General features: G+C 46.9%; 1 protein-coding gene across 5 annotated transcripts in view; it reads left to right on the top strand.

Moving 5' to 3' along the window:
• The window catches only part of MSH3 (mutS homolog 3), a 597,715-nt gene that overhangs the window by 368,006 nt on the left and 208,253 nt on the right, over positions 1–21,456 (top strand). For all 5 annotated transcript variants that reach the window (XR_003852288.1, XR_003852291.1, XM_029574170.1 and 2 more), the window contains exon 16: positions 66–130. Coding sequence is in view for 3 of the 5 variants with exons in the window: in XM_029574170.1 (XP_029430030.1) it covers positions 66–130 (65 nt within the window). In the remaining 2 variants the exon portion in view is untranslated. The remainder of the gene's footprint in view (positions 1–65; positions 131–21,456) is intronic.

Below are 21,456 nucleotides of genomic sequence, written 5' to 3'. Positions count from 1 at the left end.
TGTATTTAAGAAATTATTTTTCTCTAGTTTTTACCTTATGTTTTTTTTTTTTCTCTATTTCTTAGTTTTTGATAGAACTCAAGAATTCTCAGATCTCCTCTGTGCCAGCGGATTGGGTCACTGTTAGTAGGTATGTTAACTAATCAAGACGAAGGGGGAACTTTACTAACGCTATCATCAGTATTGCAGAATGTATTTTATTTTGACGGTTGCCTTTCTAGAAGGGTATATCTATGGAAATCTTACTAAAGGATGTTTTTCTGGGAGTTGGTTTGTCATCTGCAGTTTGTATACATAGTGACTTTGCTTTTCTCCACACTATCAAGAGGGGGTCCTTATCATATTTATTCAGGGCTGTGGATGTGCCAGCTTAAAGCCAGGGTATTAGTTAACCACGATTAAAGATAACATCCTTAGGAAATGCACCTTCTTTCTTTTGTATGCCTGCCTTGCTTGATTTGTTATTTACAGTCCTGCCTGCATTATTTGGAGGTTATTAGTGGAGATCTGAGCAAAATAAATTCTGAACAGGCCTGCTAGATAAGAAACATTCACAGCTTGAAGCTGTAGTAGGTCGTGGCAATCAGAATTGGAGAGACTCTTCTTTTGGCTTTATACACAACTGTATTAAAGAGCGGATTGAAATATTAGGTCACCCTGGCCGACAAAGAGGCAATGTTGTTGATATGGAAACTGGTTTCTTAAGAGAATTCCAAACTTCTGAAAACAAAATGTAAAAGAAAAAAAAGTCTAAATATCTTCTATCTAACCCATGCATTTTTCCTGCTGCTCTAGCAAACTGCAGTGCAGAAGCTCTAACCACTCCCTAAAGCTCATGCACACTCTGCCTCAGACCATATCAGATGTCATTCTTTGAGTCAGCGAATAGGAATAGAACAGCTGATAAAATTGTCCATTTTTGTTTGTTTAATTAGCAGGTGATAATGGCCCGTGTTAATTTATTTATTTAAAAGTTTTTATAATCTGCAACTTCCAACTTATGTCCAGCACGGGTTACAGCAAAAACATTCATCAAAACACAATTCTACATAAAACTATAAAATCAAACGAAAATACAGAAATAAAACAAATGTAATTACACATGCAAATAGGTTAGGAGATAAATAGGAGATGGTAACACACCCATTATTGTAGAATAACTTAATTACACCTTCCAGAGGTATAGTTAAGTTTCTTGTAATGATGGCTATATGTCGACATTTGCACATTTTAACATATGTTATTTAGCTATGTGAACATAGGTAGTGAGTTGATTTACATAATTATACAGTTCATTTCCTATTTTTGCATAGATTTTGTAGTGATGTTCAAAATAGATAAATACTGCTCAGTAAAACTGTAAATAACATAGAATTACATGTTATTTACTGATTTAGTGCATTAATGCATTTGAGAACATTGCTGCACCTTAATACATGTGCCGTCGAGGGAGAACTCAGAACCTACAGTCCAAGACAATTCAGAACCCCAGGCAAATGTTTACTACAACAAGTTGTGTTAAGGCCAGTTTGATAGCTCAGTGGCAGTGCCTTACACTGCTATGTACATTCTCCTAGGACAAGCAGGATGATAGTCCTCACACATGGGTGACATCATCGGATGGGGCCCAGCATGGAAAACTTTATCAAAGTTTCTGGAACTTTGACTAAGCATACTGAGCATGACCAGCAAGCCGTATTCCAAGCTTCCATGCGGAGTCCCTCTTCAGTCTCTTTTTTTTCCACATTACTTTTGCCTCACAGTAGAGTGAGCTTGTCTAATTTCTTTAGAAATTGCCTTGAAAATTGTTTCACTGTCATTTTTGGTTGTGTGAATTCATCAAACACAGGTCCCTCTAGGATCCCTCTAGTTTCCCTAGTCAGGTTTTTCAGCAGTTCAGTAAGTTTTATTTTGCTTCCATTCCTCCCCCGTGGCAGTAGTGCCTTGGTGCCAGCTGGCGTCGACCGCCCGCCATCACTGTCTCTTGATTTTTCCCTTTTCTTTTGTTCGTCATGGCCTCGTCTGGTTTTGTCGGTGCCCCCAAGTGTCTGAGGGCCATGTCCATCACAGACCCCAATGAGGTGTGTGTTTTCTGCCTGGAAGCATTGCACTATGACCGGGGTTGCCGCATGTGTGCCCAAATGACTCCCAAGGGACTTCGCGCTTGGCTTGACAAGATGGAGAAGCTCTTTGGGTCGAGGAAATCTGAGGCATAGACATTGGCATCAGCAGCATTTGCACCGATGGACCTGGGAGCTGCATCAATGGACACCAAACTATCAGCATTGGTAGGGCCATCAGTTCCGTCAGTGCCATTGGCGGATAGGGGTGCTGGGGACCAGCCCCTGTCGGTCTCTTCCAAGTGGAGGACATCGGGTTCGACCTCAGCACCAGGGAAAGACCAGACTGGGCTGAGCACCAAGGAAAGCCAAGGAAGCATCGACACCGGTCACCCTCAAGTACAGTGCTGGGCTCAGGAAGGCACCGGCTCAGGCTGTGAGGCCCTCGAAGCATCCCCGCGGTGAGGAATGCCCACCCTCCATCGATGCTGGGGGTCCATGATGGTCTCCACTGGTCCTGGTGCCAGTCGCTGATCCACCTGGGGGATCCGAGGAAAATTTGGCTACCCTTCCTGCCTCCCAGTCTGTTTTGGCAACTTTCGAGGAGGAGCTGGAGCATAGGGTCCAGGTGGCGGTGCAAGGGGCATTGCAGGGCATCGAAACTGCGGCACCAATGGTGCCGGTGTCGGCACTCGCCCAGCTGGAACTACTGCTGGAATGGTTCAACGTGCTTATCAGTGTGTTACTGATCCAGTTGGAGCTGGTTCCCAGAAGGCTATCAATGCCCAGCGGGGCACTGATGCTTCCCCCAACTGATACGGTGCTCAATGCCGGTTCCTCCTCTGAGGAAGCCTTATCAAGACCAGCAGAGACGTCAAGGCCTGCAGCTCCCTGTCCAGCTTTGTGGAGGCTAGCATCAGTACTACCATTGCCCATGCCTCTGAACGAAAGCCAAAAACCCAGGGCCCCATCCCTTGTAGGCTTACAGTGAAGATGAAGCCTTGTGGGGGGGGGGGGGGGGCATTGTGGAATCCTCCTTCAAAGACTCAGAGGGTCTCCCTTCAGAACCGTCTCTTCCAGATGAGCGAAGGAGGTCTCCTGCAGAGGACCTGACCTTCACAGGTTTTGTACGGGCAATGGCGGAGGCCATCCCTTTTCAGTTAATGATGGAGGAGGATGTCAGGCATAAGATGCTGAAAATCTTCCAGTTCGTGGACGCCCCTAAAGAGATTGTGGCAGTCCCAGTGCATGAGATCTTTAGGAAATTGCTGCTGAGGTTCTGGGAGCACCCCCTCACAATACCTCCCATCAACATAAAGGCAGATGGGGTTTACCTCATCCAACAGGCTGCCGGATTTGAGACGTGTCAGCTATCACACCAATCGGTAGTGGTCAAATCATCTCTCAAAAAGGCCAAGTGCTCTTGGACCCTCACCTCGGCTCCCCAGGCAAGGATCATAGAACGATGGATGTTCTTGGGAGGAAAGTGTTCCAAAGGACCATGCTTATTGCCTGCATTGCCTCTTACCAGCTCTACATGAGCCAATATTCTCACAACCTCTGGAAACAGGTAGAAGAGGCGGCCGAGCGACTGCCTCAACAGCAGCAAGACCCCTTCTTATTGGGTCTGCTTCAGGGCCTGGAGTGTGGAAAACACGAGGTTCATTCAAGACAGCAACGGGAATCAGCGCCCACAGAATGGCATGACTGCGGGCCTCGATCTCTGACCGGAGGCACAGGAAAGACTCGCTGACCTGCCGTGTATAGGAGAGAATCTCTTGGGAGATAAGATGAGGGTCGCGGTGGCCCAATTGCAGGATCACCATGAGACCCTCCAACAGCTCTCCACCAGCATTTCAGACCCGCCCTCCTCAGCCAGGAGGTCCACGAGGCAGGGTCAGAGGAAACCTTTCTACTGCCAAAGAAAGTACTATCCTCCAGCCCCTTGCTCCCATTCGCAGAGGGTGAGCTCACGGGGCTGTCCCAGGCAACAGAAAGCTCTCATGCCCCAGGTGACTCCCCAGCCAAATCCTGGGATGGGGTTTTGACTGGATCATAGGGAGTATAAGCCAGCCACCTGTACCCAAGACGCTGGATCCCTTGGTTGGGAGCAGGCTATGGTTCTTTGTGGACCGGTGGCCCAGAATAACCTTGGACCGGTGGGTCTTGGCCATTGTCCGTCAAGTGTACCAATTAAACCTATTGGGTGTCCTGCCAAATTGCCCCCCCATGCTTGTTTTGAGGCATGGGGGACCAAAGCAGTCAAGCCTGTCCCACCAGGGCAAAGACGGTACTTCCTGATTCAAAAGAAAACAGTGGGACTCCATTCTTTCCTAGACCTAAGGGCCTTGAGCAGATTTCTTAAAAAAGAAAAGTCCAAGTTAGTTTCTCTGGGCACCCTGATTCCCCTCCTGCAAAAAGGGGACTGGCTATGCTCCCTCGAGTTAAAGGATGCATACACTCACATCGAGATTTTCCCGTGTCTCAGGAAGTAGATTTGTGGTGGGAAAACAGCACTTCCAGTACAGGTTGTTGCTGTTTGCGCTAGCGTTGGCCCCTGTGTCTTCACAAAATGTCTGGCCTTGATGGGGGCACACATCTGTAGACTGGGAGTGTATGTTTTCCCATATTTGAACGATTGGCTGGTCAAGAGCACCCCTCAGATAGGGGCTAATTGGTCCTTGCACTTGACCATCTGGGTTTTGGTGTCACTAAGGTTCGTCATCAACTACCCAAAGTCCCATCTCAGACAGTCACCTCAGTTGGAATTCATAGGAGCCCTGCTAGACATGGCTCAGGCAAAAGCCTTCCGGCAATGGCCCAGGGTGGTCACCTTGGTGTCCACAGCGGTGGCAATTCAACAGAGCCAGTAGATTTCAGCTCAGCATTGTTTCAGATTTGATAGTGAATCCCTTAGTAGAACAACAGTCTTACCTTAGGCCGAGGCTGACAAGCTGAGAGATGATGTTGGGTTGTCCCAGGAGAGCTAACCAGCGATAGGGCTAGATCCAAGGCAATACCAGGGCAGGCAGAGAAGGACAAGACTCCGCACAGTCCAGGGTCAGTGCAGGCAGCAGACAAGAGAAGAACTAAAACCAATCCGAGTTGTGGGTAGGCAGGAAGAAGGCAATATCCAAGCAAAGTCCAGAGTCAGGGCAGGCAGCAGGCAAGAGAAGAACCAAATCCAATCTGAGTCAAGGGCAGGCAGCAAGAAGGCAATATCCAGGCACAGTCCAGAGTAGGGCAGGCAGCAGGCGAAAGAAGAACCAAATCCAATCCGAGTTGTGGGTAGGCAGCAAGAAGGCAATATCCAGGCACAGTCCAGAGTAGGGCAGGTAGCAGGCAAGAGAAGAACCAAATCCAATCCGAGTTGTGGGTAGGCAGCAAGAAGGCAATATCCAGGCACAGTCCACAGTCAGGAACGCCAGAAAAAACAGGAATCCAACGAGAGCACCAGTACAAGCAAGCCTGTAGCTGAGGCAGTGCTGTGCTGGAACCAGGGCTTTAAATATCAAAACTTCCCGCGCAAACGCGGGGACGTCCGGGAGGAGTGATGATGTGCCCCGGTGGGTGGAGCCAGGATGCGACTCATATTTGGTCGCGCTGCTGCCGGGAGATGCCACTGAGCGGTGGCACTGCAGGGAACCCTTAGCATCAAGGATCGTCGAGTGGTAACAGTACCTCCCCCGCAAAGCCCCTCCCTCGTCCTTCTAGGGTAAGGTTTGAGAGGGAAACTCTGATGAAAATCCTGGAGTAGACGAGGTGCCTGTATATTACAGGCTGGTTCCCATGAATTCTCTTCAGGCCCGTAAATTTTCCATGAGATTAAATATTATAAAGTCCCCCTTGATCTTCTGACGTCCAAGATTTCTTTAACCTTGTATTGTGTGTCGTATGACTGAGGGGGTGGTTTGTTTAGTCTTCCTAGCGTGCCAAGACAAGATCACTGGTTTGAGCAATGAAATGTAGAATACATCATGGATGCGCAGAGTGGGGGGCAGATGAAGTTTGAAAGTGACCTCGCTGATTTGTTTCTGAATGGGAAAGGGACCAACAAACCTGGGCGCAAATTTTAAGGATGGTGTATGTAATCTGAGGTTCCGAGTGCTCAGCGACACCAAGTCCCCAGGTTGAAGTTGGGGCCCCAATCTCCTTCTCCTATCGGCCTGTCTCTTAGCTTTAGTGGAGGATTGTTGTAATAGACATCGGGTTTCCTCCCGTAAGTCAGTCATGGACCTGATAGTTTGGTCTACGGCCGGACAAGAGGAGGGCGTACTGATGGGAAGTGGAATCTGAGGGTGCCTTCCAAAAACAAAAAAAAAAGATTATGATTTTGAGGCTTGGGCCACGTGATTATTATGACAGATTTCAGCCCAAGGCAAAAGGGATGCCCAGTCGTCTTGTCATCGATTCACATAGCAGCGTAAGAAGGTCTTGAGGGATTAGTTCGTTCTGTTAAACCATTGGATTGGGGGTGATAAGCTGAAGAAAAATTTTTGCAGAGGTTCCTCCAGTATCGAGCCGTAAATTGGACTCCTCTATCAGAAATGATACTTGAAGGCAGGCCATGAATCTAGAAAATGTGTTGCAGAAATAGTCGAGCTAATTCTGGAGCAGTAGGTAGTCTGGGAAATAGAATGAAATGGGCTATTCTGGAAAATCGGTCTATGACAACCCAAATGACCATTTTACCATCAGAGAGAGGAAGTTCTGTAATTAAATCTGTGGCTATGTGAGTCCAGAGCTTTTCCGGAATAGCAAGTGATTGCAAGAGTCCACAGGGTCGCTGTCGTGGAGTCTTTTGAGCCGCACAGGTGGGACAAGACTCAACATATCTTTTGATATCTGATTTCCATTGCGGCCACCAGTAGTGACGGGAGACGAGTTCTCTTGTTCTGAATATTCCGGGATGTCCAGTAAAGTGGGAATCGAGGGCCCATCGGAGAACCCTTTGCCTTAGACGCTTGGGTACCACTGTTTTCCCCAAGGGAACTGTAAAGGTGGCGGCCAGGATTGTTTGAGCTGGATCAATAATATGACGAGGTGGGTCAGAGGTATCATCAGGTAGAAAACTTCAGGAGAGCGCATCTGCACATAGATTCTTCTCTGAAGGCTGAAAATGTAATTTAAAATCAAATCGACTGAAGAAAAGTGCCCAATGGGCTTGCCGTGGGTTCAAACGTCGAGCCTGTGATAAATAGGCAAGATTTTTATGATCAGTATAAATGTTAATGGTATGCTTGGGCCCCTCTCTAGAATGTGTCGCCATTCCTCAAGTGCAGCCTTTATTGCCAAGAGCTCTCGTTCCCCCTATGGCATAGTTCTTCTCCGCTGGAGAGAATTTTTTAGAAAAGTAGGCACAAGTAAGTAATTTCTCTGACTCGGAGGATTGTAGAAGAATTGCTTCCACTCCTAAGGTTGAGGTGTCGACCTGCACGATAAATGGTTTAGTTGGATCAGGCTTTGCAAACATGGATCTCTCACAAATTCCTCCTTTAAACGTTGAAAAGCATGGACGGCCTCAGGAGGCCAGTTGCAAGTTTGGGCTCCCTTCTTGGTCAAGGCAGTAAGCAGAAACACCAAGGTAGAGTATCCTGAAATAAATTGGTGATAGTAATTGGAGAAACCCAGAAATTGTTTTATTTATTTATTTATTTATTTATTTATTTATAGTTTTTGTATACCGACATTCATCAAGGATATCACATCGGTTTACAGTGTAACGCAAACAGACACCTGAGGTGGCGTTTTACATTGAACAGTTTTACATCAAACAGTTATAACATGTTAACATGAAATAAAATTGGGTAAATATAAGGGGAGTAAAAATGGAATATAACATTAAAGATTAAAAACAGGTTTTGCAGAAATATAAAATATATCAATATATACATAATATACATTATGAGGAGGTGACATAGTAAATAAATTTGGAAAGAAAGTGAAATAGGAAATTTGGAAAGAAAGTGAAATTGTTGTAAGGCCTTGAGCCCCACTGGATGAGGCCAGTCCACTATAGCTTTGAGTTTCTCAGGGTCCATGCGTAGACAGTTTCAAGACACAGTTTATCCTAGAAAAGTTAGTTCCTCTTGATGAAAAAGGCATTTTTCTAATTTTGCGTACAATCTGTTGTCTCGGAGGCGTTGAAGGACTTGCCTTACATGGATCTGATGTTGGTGCTATGTCTTGGAAAAAATTAAGATGTCGTCAAGGTAGACAATAACATGAGAATAAAGAAGATCTCGAAAAATGTCATTAATCATGGTTTGGAAAACCGCCAGGGCAGAGACCGAATGGCATTACCAGATATTCATAATGTCCATCATGAGTGTTAAAAGCAGTTTTCCACTCGTCCCCTTCTTGTATTCGGATTAAGTTGTAGGCCCCCCAGAGACCGAGCTTCGTGAAAATCTGTGCTCCTCTCAATCAATCAAAAAGTTCCGAAATAAGTGGAATGGGATACAGATTCTTTTTAGTGATGGCATTAAGTCCTCTGTAGTCAATACATGGCTTCAAAGACCCGTCTTTCTTCATGACAAAAAAAAATCTGGCCCCTGCAGGAGAAGAGGAAGGTCTGATGAATCCCCGGGCCAGGTTCTCGTGGATGTATTGGTTCATGGCCTCAGACTCCAGCTCAGACAGGGCATAAACCCTTCCCCTGGGGGAGTTCTTACCAGGAAGTAATTCTATTCCACAGTCATAGGTGTGGTGTGGTGGTAAAGCCTCGGCTTGTTGTTTGCTGAAGACATCAGCAAATCTGGCATACTGAAGTGGTAAGCTGGATGGAATAATCGCTGAGCAAGAGATAGTAGGCATGGCTGGTAGAACTCGCTACAATCAATTCTGATGGCAGTAAGCACTCCAGCTGGCCAACTGCAAGGTTCCCCACGCCACCTGGGGTTGATGTAACCTTAGCCAGGGTAGCCCTAGGATCAACTGGTTAATGGATGAGGGGAGCACATAAAGCTGAATGGTTTCCAGGTGAAGTATTCCTGTAGTCATTTTGATGGGTCTGGTAATCAGAGAGATTTTATTCCCCAGTGGCTATCCAGAAACAGAGGACACAGTGAGAGGAGTTTTCAAAGGCTCTGTAGGAATGTGATATCGACGACTAGATCATTTCTATGAAGTTGCCGGCCACCCCGGAGTCCAGGAAGGCCAAAAAGTGAATAGTGCTGTCAAGGATAGAAATTGATACTGGAATCAGGATTTGTGGAGAGAGAATAGTGTGACCCAGGGAGGCCTCTCCCACGAGTCCTAGGTCCGGACGTTTCCCGACTTATTCGGGCATTTATTGACGAAATGTCTCGTTCCAGCACAGTAAAGACAGAGGTTATTTAACCTTCTACGTTGTCGTTCCTCGGGCGTTAACCGACATTGGTCAATCTGCATAGGTTCCTCACTGTTAGACTGAAGTTCAGAAGCCTTGGGGGCAGTGAAAAGCAGATGCCAGCCGAATGGGTCATCTCAGGGCTGCCCACTCACGAGACCTGAAAACGAAGGTCCAGTCGAACTGCCAACCGAATCAATTCTTCTAGAGATTCTGGAGGTTCATGGGTGCCAACTCATCCTTGATGGCCTTGGAAAGACCCTGACTGAATATGGCTGTAAAACTGTCGTCACTGCAACGAAGTTCAGCTGCCAGAGAGCGAAATTGATTGGCATATTCCCCGACCGATCGGGATCCTTGTCGAATCTCAAGTAAATCTGAAGCAGCCGAAGTTGAACGCCCAGGTTTGTCAAAGATCAGATGAAAGTCTTTCAGGAATTCATCCAAGTTGTTCAATAAGAGGTCATCTCGGTCACAGAAGGGGGAAGCCCATGCTAAGGCTGGTCCTTCCAAAAGGGATAAGATAAAAGTGACCTTATTCTTATCCGTGGGGAACAAAGAGGACTGGAGCGAGAAGTGCATATGACACTAATTTATGAACCCCCGAAACTGCTGAGGATCTCCATTGAAGCGAGGAGGGGGTGGCAGTCGTAGAATGGTGGGTGGTGAAGAGGAAGCCGGGGTTACTGGCGAAGCGACCAAGAGGGCATCCATTTAGGCGGCCAATCTCTCCAGAGCTCCTGTTACTTGATCTAGCACTCCTTGCTGTGGCTGAATGCATGAAGGGAGCCCCCAGCTTCAAGGATCATCAAGTGGTAACAAGCACATGTTGAGGCTGTTGGGCCACGTGGCTCAACCGTCCATGTTACTCCTTTGGCACACTTACACATGTGCAGAGCTCAATGGACCCTGAGGTCACAGTGGTGCCAGGCCACGTAAATCCTCTGGGCTCGCATCTGAGTCACTTCGCCTCTCTGGGTCTCTCTGTCCTGGTGGCAAGCTGTCTTGAATTTGGAACGGGGAATATCTTTCCAACATCCCGCTACCCAAATTGTCTTAACCACGGATATGTCCACCTTGGGGTCGGGAGCACATGTAGAGGGACTCTGCATTCAGGGCTTATGGTCCGTTCAGGAAGCACGATGTCAAATGAACTTCCTGGAGCTCTGGGTGATAAGATACGTGGGCTTTCAGAGATTGGTAGTTCAGCAAAATTGTCCTCATACAGGCAACCAAGTTGGTATCTGGTATGTCAACAGGCGGTCCATATCTGGTCCTGGGCCCTATCTCACAGAATGGTACTCAGGGCCATGTATCTGGCCAGAACAGAGAATGTGATAGCAATCAGAATGAGTTGTGCCTTCAGACCCCACGAGTGATCTCTAGGCCAGGGGGTAGCGAACTGAATGTTCCGCCTCTGGGGAAGCTTGGATGTGGACTTATTCGTGTCCCCCTGCAACAGGAAGGTGATTCAGTTCTACTCCCTGTACAGGTCAGACGGCAAACCAGCATTGGACGCCTTTGCCAAACATTGGTGCAGGGGTATTCTTTCAAACTCCATATCCTTAAAAAACTCAAACCCCTCCTCCATGCTCAGGATTTCCGTATAGTACTACAGATGACCATTCTATCAAAATTGGACTATTGCAATTCCTTACTTCTGGGCCTCTCCTTTTCCACTAGCAAACCCCTGCAAATCTTGCAGAACACCATGGCCAGGATCATAACGAATACCCGTAAAGGTGACCACATCACCCCCATTCTAAAGGACCTGCACTGGTTACCTTTTTCCTTCCGCATTCAATATAAAACCCTTACCATCCTTCACAACTCGCTATACAATCACTCCTGGCTTGAGGAAATGCCACGTTTCCGTTCATCCAACCATCCCACCAGAACGTCCCTTGCAGGCACTCTCCATTCCCCCTCCCTCAAAACCGCACACCACGCCTTCACCAGAGAAAGAGCCTTCTCTATTGCTGGCCCCTCCCTCTGGAACTCCTTACCTACCGAACTCTGTCTAGAGCCCTCTCTACGCAATTTCAAAAAAGGAATCAAGACCTGGCTCTTCAAACAGGCTTAGCCTGACTCGAACCAAACCTAGCCAGATGCCCACTTTTTGATACAGCTCCTTTATGCTGTCCTTTAGTCCATTAAGCTTCTCCGTTCCTGTACCCCCCCTAGCATTGCTCTTTTGCGCCCTCATTTTCCATCAGAATTATACAGCATTGTAAAATTGTAAATTGTTATTATTGTTCTTATCCCACGGTTATTATTGTACATATCCCATGGTTTGTTTTTGTTCCCATAATAAGATTATTCACTGCCTGTATCTCTCAATGGCATTGTTCCTATCTGTTCTCTCTCTTCTTTTTTTTCCCACTGCTACCACTATCTCCTCACTTCTAGCCTGCTCCTCTATCCCCTTTTCCCTGTTCATTGTATTTTTCCATTCTTTTTTAGTTATTTGTAAACCGGCGTGATGTTCCCACGAATGTCAGTATATAAAAGTTTATAAATAAATAAATAAATAAATGTATCCTCTGTCTAGTCATAATGACTCTCTTGAAGATTCACGAGAACCGAAGGACTATGATCCTCTTAGCCCCTCTTTGGCCAAGACAGGTTTGGTTTCCACTTCTTTGGGAGTTGACCATCTAGAAACCGATCAGTATGGGAACTTCCCCAGATATCATTATAGAAGATCAGGGCTGGCTGCGGCATCCCAACCTCCAAGCCCTGTTGCTCACAGCCTGGATGTTGAGAGGTTAATCCTGCAGCCGCTCGATCTTGCTGAAGATGTCTTGGGTCCTGATGGCTTCCAGAAAGCCTTCCACTAGAAAGTCCTGCAGACTGAAGTGGAGGACGTTTTCTTTGTGGTGTGAGCAGAAGGCCTTAGATCCTTTCTCCTGCCCCATGAAAAAATTGCTTGATTACCTTCCATACCTTTCAAAGGCTGTCTTGAAAACCAACTTCGTTAGAGGTCATCTCAGTACAATTGGCATATACCACCAAGGTGTAGATGGTACACCCATCTCTATACAGCCAATAGTTGTACACTTTATGTGGGGCCTACTTCAAGTGAAGCCTCCCCTAAGGTCTCCTGCTGTGTCTTGGGACCTCAACGTGGTGTTAGCTCAGCTGATGAAAGCTCCTTTTGAGCCGCTGCTCTCCTGTGACCTGAAGTACCTGACCTGGAAGGTCATATTTTTGGTGGTGATCACTTCAGCATGCAGGGTCAGTGAGCTCCAGGCCTTAGTGACTTATCCACCTTATACTAAGTTTTATCATGATAGGGTGGTCTTGCGTACGCACCCTAAGTTCCTGCCCAATGTGGTGACTGATTTCCATCTTAACCATTCATTCGTCCTGCCAACATTCTTTCCCAGGTCCCATTCGCCCCAAGGCAAATGAGCTTGCACAGTTTGGATTGCAAGAGAGCCTTATCCTATCTGGAGCAGACAAAAGCCCATAGACTTTTTGTTTCTTTTGATAGGAATAGATTGGGAGTTGCTGTTGCCAAACAGACACTATCCAATTGGCTAGCAGACTGCATCTCCTTCTGTTTTAGCCAGGTGGGACTGCATCTTGGGGGGGGGGGGTGTCATGTCAAGGCTCATTCTGTCAGAGCCATGGCCCACTTGAGAGCAGTTCCCATGGAGATCTGCAAGACTGCAATGTGGAGTTCTCTCCACACATTCGCATCTCACTACTGTCTGGATAGGGATGGCCAACGTGACAGTAGGTTTGGCCAGTCTGTCCTTCGGAAACTGTTTGAGGTGTAGACCTCAACTCTCCCTGCCCATTTTTTGGGTTCAGGCTGTCTCCCCTTCTGTTACGAACAGCACTGTGGTTGTTGTGCCCGTTGGCACCTGGTTGGTGCTTGTTGGTCCCCTTTTGTGTTGAGGAGCAGCTTGTAGATAAGGCTTCACCCATGTGTAAGGACTATCATCCTGCTTGTCCTAAGAGAACACCTGTTACAGGTAAGAAACTCTGCTGTACTTAGGTTAGATTACCAGATCAGAACTTTCACTCCCTGAGCTATCTGGAAATAGATGGTGTGGAGTTCTTAGAGGGAGAAAACCTCAGTTATTGTGCATTAGCAGCACCTAGTGGCTCAATTTAGGGCCTAAGATGGCAGGGTTCTAGAAGGAGCTATGGCCCCTAGCTGAGGGCTGTCATTATGATGATTGAGGTGAGTTGGGAGGGGATACAAAATACTGTAGGGGGATGGTAGCTGTTAATGGCAGTCCATGATTCCAGATCCTACAATTCCAATTCATCCGTAAGCTTTTGGATCCCCCCCCCCCCCCCCCAATAAAAGGAAGAACATGCTGAGTTGCACAATCAGATCTTCTATACAGGAAATACTTATCCCCCACAGGAGTGTGAATTCCCCCCTTAGTGTGTCATCTGAATAGTCACATGTACCATAGTGGTGTTGGTTTGCTCTTGAACGTAAATTAAAATGTGGATTGAAATATTAAACTAGCATTGGCTAGTTTTTAAATCTACAGTGAAAAACGCTGGTTCATCTTTCTTTGATTGTAATTTTGTATCTCCCAAAATTGTTAACATTTATCCTGTTGTTGCTCACAAAAATAGTCTATGGTCTGATTCACACATTCTTGCTTGTCTTGACTCTCCCAGACACAGTAGGGAGATAATTCTGCAGTTATAGTGGCATACTGTATGTCCCTCCTGTACATTGGCATTTTGCATCAGTGTAATTTTTCAAATCATGTCCCAAAGAGCTTATATGTCATGCTTCCTGTTCTGATTATTTTAATAGACCAAAGAGGCAATGAAGGAACAAATAACACACTGAGGCTTGGTCCACAACGAAGGGGGTGTGCTTAATCAAACTTCTATTCATCTGCAGACAAGAAATACCTTAATAGAAAATACATTTATTATTGTTCAAATAAATGTATTTTCTATTAAGGCATTTCTTGTCTGCAGATGAATATGTCTGATTATTTTAATGTCATGCCATTAATATTAAGAGCAGCCCATTATAATGGAACCAATTGGTTTATTATTTCAGCATACCGTGTTTTGAATAAATGGGCATGGATACTTTTAAGAGAGATATTTAGCTTAGGAATTGTTGCTATTAAAGCCTGGAATTAGTATTCAGAGACAGGAAACCTTTCACTATTGATTAAGGTGTTGTTATGCAGGTGGGAGCTTGGGGTGGATGCTGAGAATTTACCAGAAACTCTAGTTAATTTGGAGGTTCAGTTAGTGACGTCAGACACTAAGGGGTGAATTTTCAAACCTGCGCACGGCATATGTGTGTGCGCGCTACCCGGCGCACACATGTACGCCTGATTTTATAACATGTGCACTCATGTTATAAAATCAGGGGTCGGCGCACATTAATGCTCCTTGCGCGCGCCAATGCCTGTGGGCTTCCCCGTTCCCTTCCCCCTAGCCTGACCTTTCCACCCCTTCCCCTAACCTTCCCCCCCCCCCCCAGCCCTACTCTAACCCCCCCCCCCCCCCAACTTTTGTCAAAACTTTTGCGCCTGCCTGGAGGGAGGCACAAGTTGCGCACGCCAGCAGCCTGCCGGAACCTGATCCTCCGACACAGCAACAAATGGTCACCAGGTGGCTCCCACTAACCACCGGAGTCGGGGCATGAGGATAGGGGTGCCTCCCAGACTACCAGGTGTTTTTTGTATGGCTGGGGGTGGGGAGAGGGGCTTGGTGGGACATTAGGCCCTAGGGATGATTAACTATTTGGAACTGTGAGGTGGGAAGAAGGGTAGAGGCTGCTGCAGGTGTCTTTTAAAGGGGGGGGGGATTGAAGTCATTGGTGGGTACTCTATTGATACCAGGGGAGGGGGTTAGGGAAAGGGGTGGGCTGTCACTGCACGGTTTAAACAATCTTATTTTTCTGCTGGTGGTCACCACCGTCTTTATGGGCACTTGGGGGAGTGGTGAGGGTCTTCATGGACCCCCATTGTGATTTGAGAGGTTTGGGGTGGTTTCATGCTGCTTGGCCCTTTAAACTTTTCTGCAGGACTATTGGGTACCCGAGCTAGCATCCTGATGTTCCCCCAGGAAAATAGCTACACCTCCCTCAAACGTGATAGAAAAATACCAGCCTTGTTATTTAAGACAACTGCATTATTTTATTTATATTGAATTGGCAGTGCATAAGCTGTTTTGCATGCATTAGGTAATTTTATTCATGCAAAGCAGCTTATTTCCATAGGGGGAGGAATACATTGAGGATATTGAGCAATGTTTAGTGCACGATATTGCCTTATTGTATCTTAGTAAATCTCCCTATTTTTCTAAACCTCATATTTAATGATTGCTTTAACCTGACCTTTCAAGGTCATAAAAGAATCTAAATGGATCCTCAAAATAGTGAGGGTAAAGAAAAATTCCTTATTACCACTTCAGTTAGATCTTTTGGAGGGAGGGAGGGGACTGACCAGTTCAAAATGTTCAGATTTCTGGAGGTTCAGAACTAATTTGTTGTTGATACATGCCATCCAACTATTACCAGATACCTGCCCCATGGTATCTGGTAAGGATGTCAGAACTATAAGCTTCATCCAAAAAACCTGGATGTCATCAGCATAAATTCTATAATGCACTCCTTAGATGAAAGGTGCTTTGATAAAGGCTGCAAACAGAAGTTAAATAATAATGCTGAAAGTGCCGTCTCTTGTGGAACAAGAGAGTCTAGGGGCTTTCAGGAGGAGCATTCATTCCCAATCCTTAGCTGTTGCTTTATGTCCACAAGAAAAAACTTAAACCAAGTGTGTTGTGGGAGTCTCAGTTTAGTGGACCCTTGGGCCGACCTGCTGGAGACTGGGAATAGATGGTCAATGTCTCTAATGAATAGCAGGCCAGGAGGCAGATGTTCAGGCGGGACTTAGATGCTCTTCACCCTGGAAGCTGGTACTCCCCCGGGAAGAGCCCGTAGGAGCCCAACCACCGGGACTTAGGTGGCTTCACTCTTGGAAGCCGAAGCCCCCCCCCCCCCCCCCCGGGAGGAGCCCGTAGGGGCCTGGCCGCTGGGACTTAGGCGAGTTGTGGATCAGGACAGGTAACTGGAACCAGACTAAGACAGTAGCAATACTGTAACTGGGTTCGGGTTCTGAAACCAGGCAGAAACTAGCAGGACTCGGGTACTGGAACCAGGCAGGAACCGTAGCAAGACTCGGGTACTGGAACAAGGCAGGAACCGTAGCAAGACTTGGGTACTGGAACCAGGCAGGGACTGTAGCAGGTAAACAGGAACCAAGCCGGTACTGTAGCTGGCAGGCAGGAACCAAGCAGGCACCGTAGCAAGCAGACAGGAACCAAGCAGGTACTGTAGCAGGAACGGAGCGACGAAGCCAAGCGGGTCACTCCGGGGCACAGCGCAACAGGAAATAGGGAAGCTAACCCATTGCAAGGCAAGGACTGGACGGCCGCGGCCAGCTTATCAAGGCCGCGGCATCTGACGTCAGGATTTGGGCGGAGTCACCACTGGCGGGAAACGGGCTAGAAAGGCGCTCAAGTGGTGCGTGCACACGCCTAGGAGCAGGGCGTCTTCAGGCACTTTCGCGGCGGCGCAGCCCCAGCGGGGACGCCGCCAAACAGGCCGCAAGCCAGGGCTCCGGAGGCGGGAGCAGGTCCGGGAACAAGGAGGTAAGGGCCTGGTCACGGTGCTTGCGGCCAGGACCGCAACAAAGTGAGTACTATATCACCCATACCAACTCACCATAGCTGGTTGATCATGATTTGGTGATTTTTAGTGTCAAAGGCAGCAGAAACATCTAAGAAAAATAAACATGGACTACCCATTATCCAGATCACAACAGCTGTCTCAATACCATGGTGTTAGGATCGGTGGCTCTCAGGATGGTCCCACAAGCTGCCTCACTCAGTCCTGCTGCTGCGCTGCTTCAACATAGCAGGACACCGCTATGACCCTAGCTTCTGGGCATCCTTCCTTAGGCATGCGTTCTCCCAATAGCCAATCTCTTAAAGAGTTTGCAGCAGGAAAGTTCCCGCAGCGCCTTCTAATGATATATTATCTTGGGGGATTTCAACCTCCACGTCGACTCAATGCCGCCCTCCTCCAACTGTGAAGCCTTTCTCACCTCCCTCATGGCCATGGGCTTTAAACAAATCATTAACAAGCCCACCCATAAAGCTGGCCATACCCTAGATCTTATTTTCATAAACTGTGGCCTCACACACACTATCTCTCCCGACTGCATCCCAGTCCCTTGGTCAGACCACTCGTTGATAGCCACCACCCTCACGTTGAAAGAAAGTCCGACCGCTCCCCTCCCCCAAACTACTATTCACTTTAGGAAACCATGTGCCCCAGGTGTCCTCAGCGAACACCTATCCAAAGAACTTCTTAACCTTGATGTTACTAACCCTAACTCAGCCCTGTTCTCCTGGCACAATATCACAGAATCGATAGCTAACAAATTATGCCCCCCATCAGTCAAAAAATCAACCCGGCCCTGAAGAGAAAACAACCTTGGTTCTCCCCTGAACTTCAGAAGCTTAAGCAAGATCTCAGACACAAGGAATGCAAATGGCACAAGGCCCCATGCCCCATCACCTTGTCCGCCCTCAAATTATCCCTCCACTTCTACAGGAGCTCCATCTTACAAACAAAAGAGACTTTTACACCCGCAGAATTCACGTCCTCCAATTCGATGCCAAAGCTCTGTTTTCTTATGTTTCAGAACTCACGAAACTTTCCGCCCCCACCATTCTTGACAACCAAGCACAAACTAAGGCCAATGAACTCGCAACCTTCTTTCAGAAAAAAATCTCCAACCTTCTAACACTCCTCCCCCGTCAGCACATCTTCATCTCCTATCCCTTTCGCCACCTCATCTTATGCTGGAGCTAACCTCGACTCCTTCGAACCTACATCCTCCTTGGAGATCGAGTCCTTACTAAAGAGATTGAAACCATCTACCCACCCATCCGACCACATCCCGACAAAACTACTCTTATTGGTACCGGACACTATCTCCAAGCCTTTGGCAGATATTATAAACTGCTCCCTATCGCAAGGAATCTTCCCAGACACACTAAAACTCACCACTCTCAAACCTCTTCTGAAGAAACTGAACCTAGACCCCCAGAGATCTCATCAACTTCCATCCTATTTCCAATCTTCCTTTTGTTGCCAAACTCATGGAGAAACTAGTCAATACTCAACTTTCAGACTACCTAGAAGACCATAAAATTCTCTAGCCAACTCAATACGGTTTCCGCAAATCGCTAAGCACGGAAACCCTCCTTATCTCCCTCACAGACCATCTCATTTTGGGCTTAGACAAAGGACACTCTTTCCTGCTAGTTCGTCTCGACATCTCGGCAGCATTTGATACAGTGAATCACTCTATCCTTCTAAATCGCCTATCAGACATTGGTATCTCAGGAACGGTCTTCAGATGGTTTGATTCTTTCCTCAGTAATAGAGGCTATAAAGTTAAATTAACAACAAAGAATCCCCTAGCATCAAATCATCACTAGGAGTACCCCAAGGCTCTTCACTGTCTCCCACCCTCTTCAATATCTACCTTCTACCCCTCTGCCAGCTGCTAACAAACCTAAAATTAAAACATTATCTTTATGCCGATGACGAGCAGATTCTGATCCCTATAACAGAATCCCTACCGAAAACACTCAAGGTCTGGGAAAGCTGCCTCCAATCTATCAACCTCCTCCTCACCAGTCTAAATCTTGTTGTCAACTCAGCCAAGACGGAACTCCTCCTCATCTCCCCTGACCACATCGATTTTTCTCTGCAGACACCTCCCAACACCATGGTCACCCAAGTAAGAGACCTCGGAGTGATACTTGACAACCGTCTGAACTTAAAGAAATTCATCAATCACACAACCAAGGACTGCTTCTACAAATTACAAGTTCTAAAAAGACTTAAACCACTCCTCCATTTCCACGACTTCAGGACAGTCCTGCAAGCCACTCTATTTTCCAAGATAGACTATTGTAACGCCCTCCTACTGGGTCTCCCCGCCTCTACCACCAAACCACTTCAGATGCTCCAGAACGCAGCCACCAGAATCTTGACAAACACCAACCGAGGAGATCACATCACACCCATCCTCAGGAATCTGCACTGGCTCCCAACAAGTTTTAGAATCCTACACAAGTCTCTCACCATCATTCACAAAACCATTCACAATCAGCTCCCTCTCGACCTTCAGATCCTGTTTAGTCTCCACACCTCTACAAGACCTATAAGAGAAGCTTACAAAGGAACCCTGCATGCCCCCACAACCAAATCCTCCCTTCGTACAGCCACCAGAGAACGGGCCTTCTCGACAGCAGGACCAGCCATCTGGAATGCCATTCTTCTAGATCTCCGACAGGAACCCTGCCTGTTGACATTTAGGAAAAAACTCAAGACCTGGCTGTTTCAACAAGCCTTCCCTTAACCCAGCCCCCTCCCCCATTACAACCCCTTGATCCCGGCAAGCCTCCCCCTCCCTCCTGCTAATCCCCTATTGACACTGCTTCACTTTCGTAGCTAATTTACTGTTCGTATATAAGTGCCTCTTATATATGGAGCACTCTATATCTGACACAAGGCACTGCCAGTATATCCTTGTTAAGTTTACTATGTTAAACCTCTGCCTCTGGCGATTTCAGCTTCCAAATTCCCATGACCTTGTTTTATTGTAACTTTGCTTCTTCTTCAGTGTTAATGTTATAACCCCCTTGTTCCTTGTGAACATATATGATATGATTTGTATCATGAATGTCGGTATAGAAAAGAGTCAAATAATATCATGCAGCCTTCACATATAACGGCTCCTCAGACTGCTAGTCTTTTCCTCAGCAATGGGTCTTCTGCATCTTGGCAGAGTGTGTTGCTTCTTTTGCATTCCTTGTTCCTGCTTCATCTCGACCTTGTACCTGCATTCCTTGTTCCTGCTTCATCTCGACCTTGTACCTTGTTCCTGCTTCATCTCGACCTTGTACCCTCATCCCTATCATGATCTCACCTATTACACAACTTCTAGGCCTCACTCTATTCTCCCTGACACTATTTAATGCTCAATCCCTGACCAAGAAATCGCTTATTTTCAACGACTATCTATTAGACGCAAATCCGGACATCTGCGCTATAACCGAAACCTAGCTTAAGTCTACGGATGTAGCACTAATAAATCAACTGCCAACACAGACCTACGACTTCTTCTCCATCCCCCGTCTAAAAAAAAAAAAAAGGGGCGGGGGCATTCTTCTGACAGCCAAAAAAGATCTGAGACTCTCACAACACCCAGTTAAATCTGATTCTAATCTGGAAATAGGACTTTTTAAAGCAGACCGACTCCAAATCCTCCTCGTTTATGCCCCACCGGGCATACTGGAAACTGATTCCTCCCCCATTGTTGAAATAATCGCAACTCACATAAATCTGGACTCCCCGGCTATAGTTCTAGGAGATTTCAACCTACATGTAGACAACCCTTCCCCCTCATCCAGCTGTCAGGCTTTTCTCACCGCCCTCGCTGCCATGGGCTTCAAGCAGATCGTCGACAAACCCACCCACAGAGCTGGCCACACACTGGACCTTATCTTCGTTAACTCGGGGATCTTGCACTCATCTCACCTTGCATGCAAGCAGATTCCCTGGTCAGACCACTCATTAATCTCCACCACCCTCACGCTGACAGAAACCCGTAACACACTCCCCTCTCAACCCTCATTTTTATACAGAAAAGCCTGCTCTTCCGATGACCTCAGCAACCAGTTGGCATCAAAACTCCCTCACATAGACCTCTCCAATCCCAACTCAGCTCTCCTCTCCTGGAGCAATATTACAGAGGCGGTAGCAAACAAACTTTGTCCTCTATCAACAAAAAAATTCAACCCAAACGCCTGCAAAAGACAACCGTGGTTCACCAACGACCTTCGAAAACTAAAACAGAGTCTAAGACAGAAAGAGAGTAAATGGCACAAAGCCCCCTGCCCCAGCACGATCTATAAACTCGCACTTCAACACTACAAGAACTCCACCTTAAGAGCAAAAAGGGATTTCTACGCACATAA

Source organism: Rhinatrema bivittatum, chromosome 1 (assembly GCF_901001135.1).
Source record: "Rhinatrema bivittatum chromosome 1, aRhiBiv1.1, whole genome shotgun sequence".
NCBI lineage: Eukaryota > Metazoa > Chordata > Amphibia > Gymnophiona > Rhinatrematidae > Rhinatrema > Rhinatrema bivittatum.
This window is presented reverse-complemented; position numbering and strand designations above follow the sequence as displayed.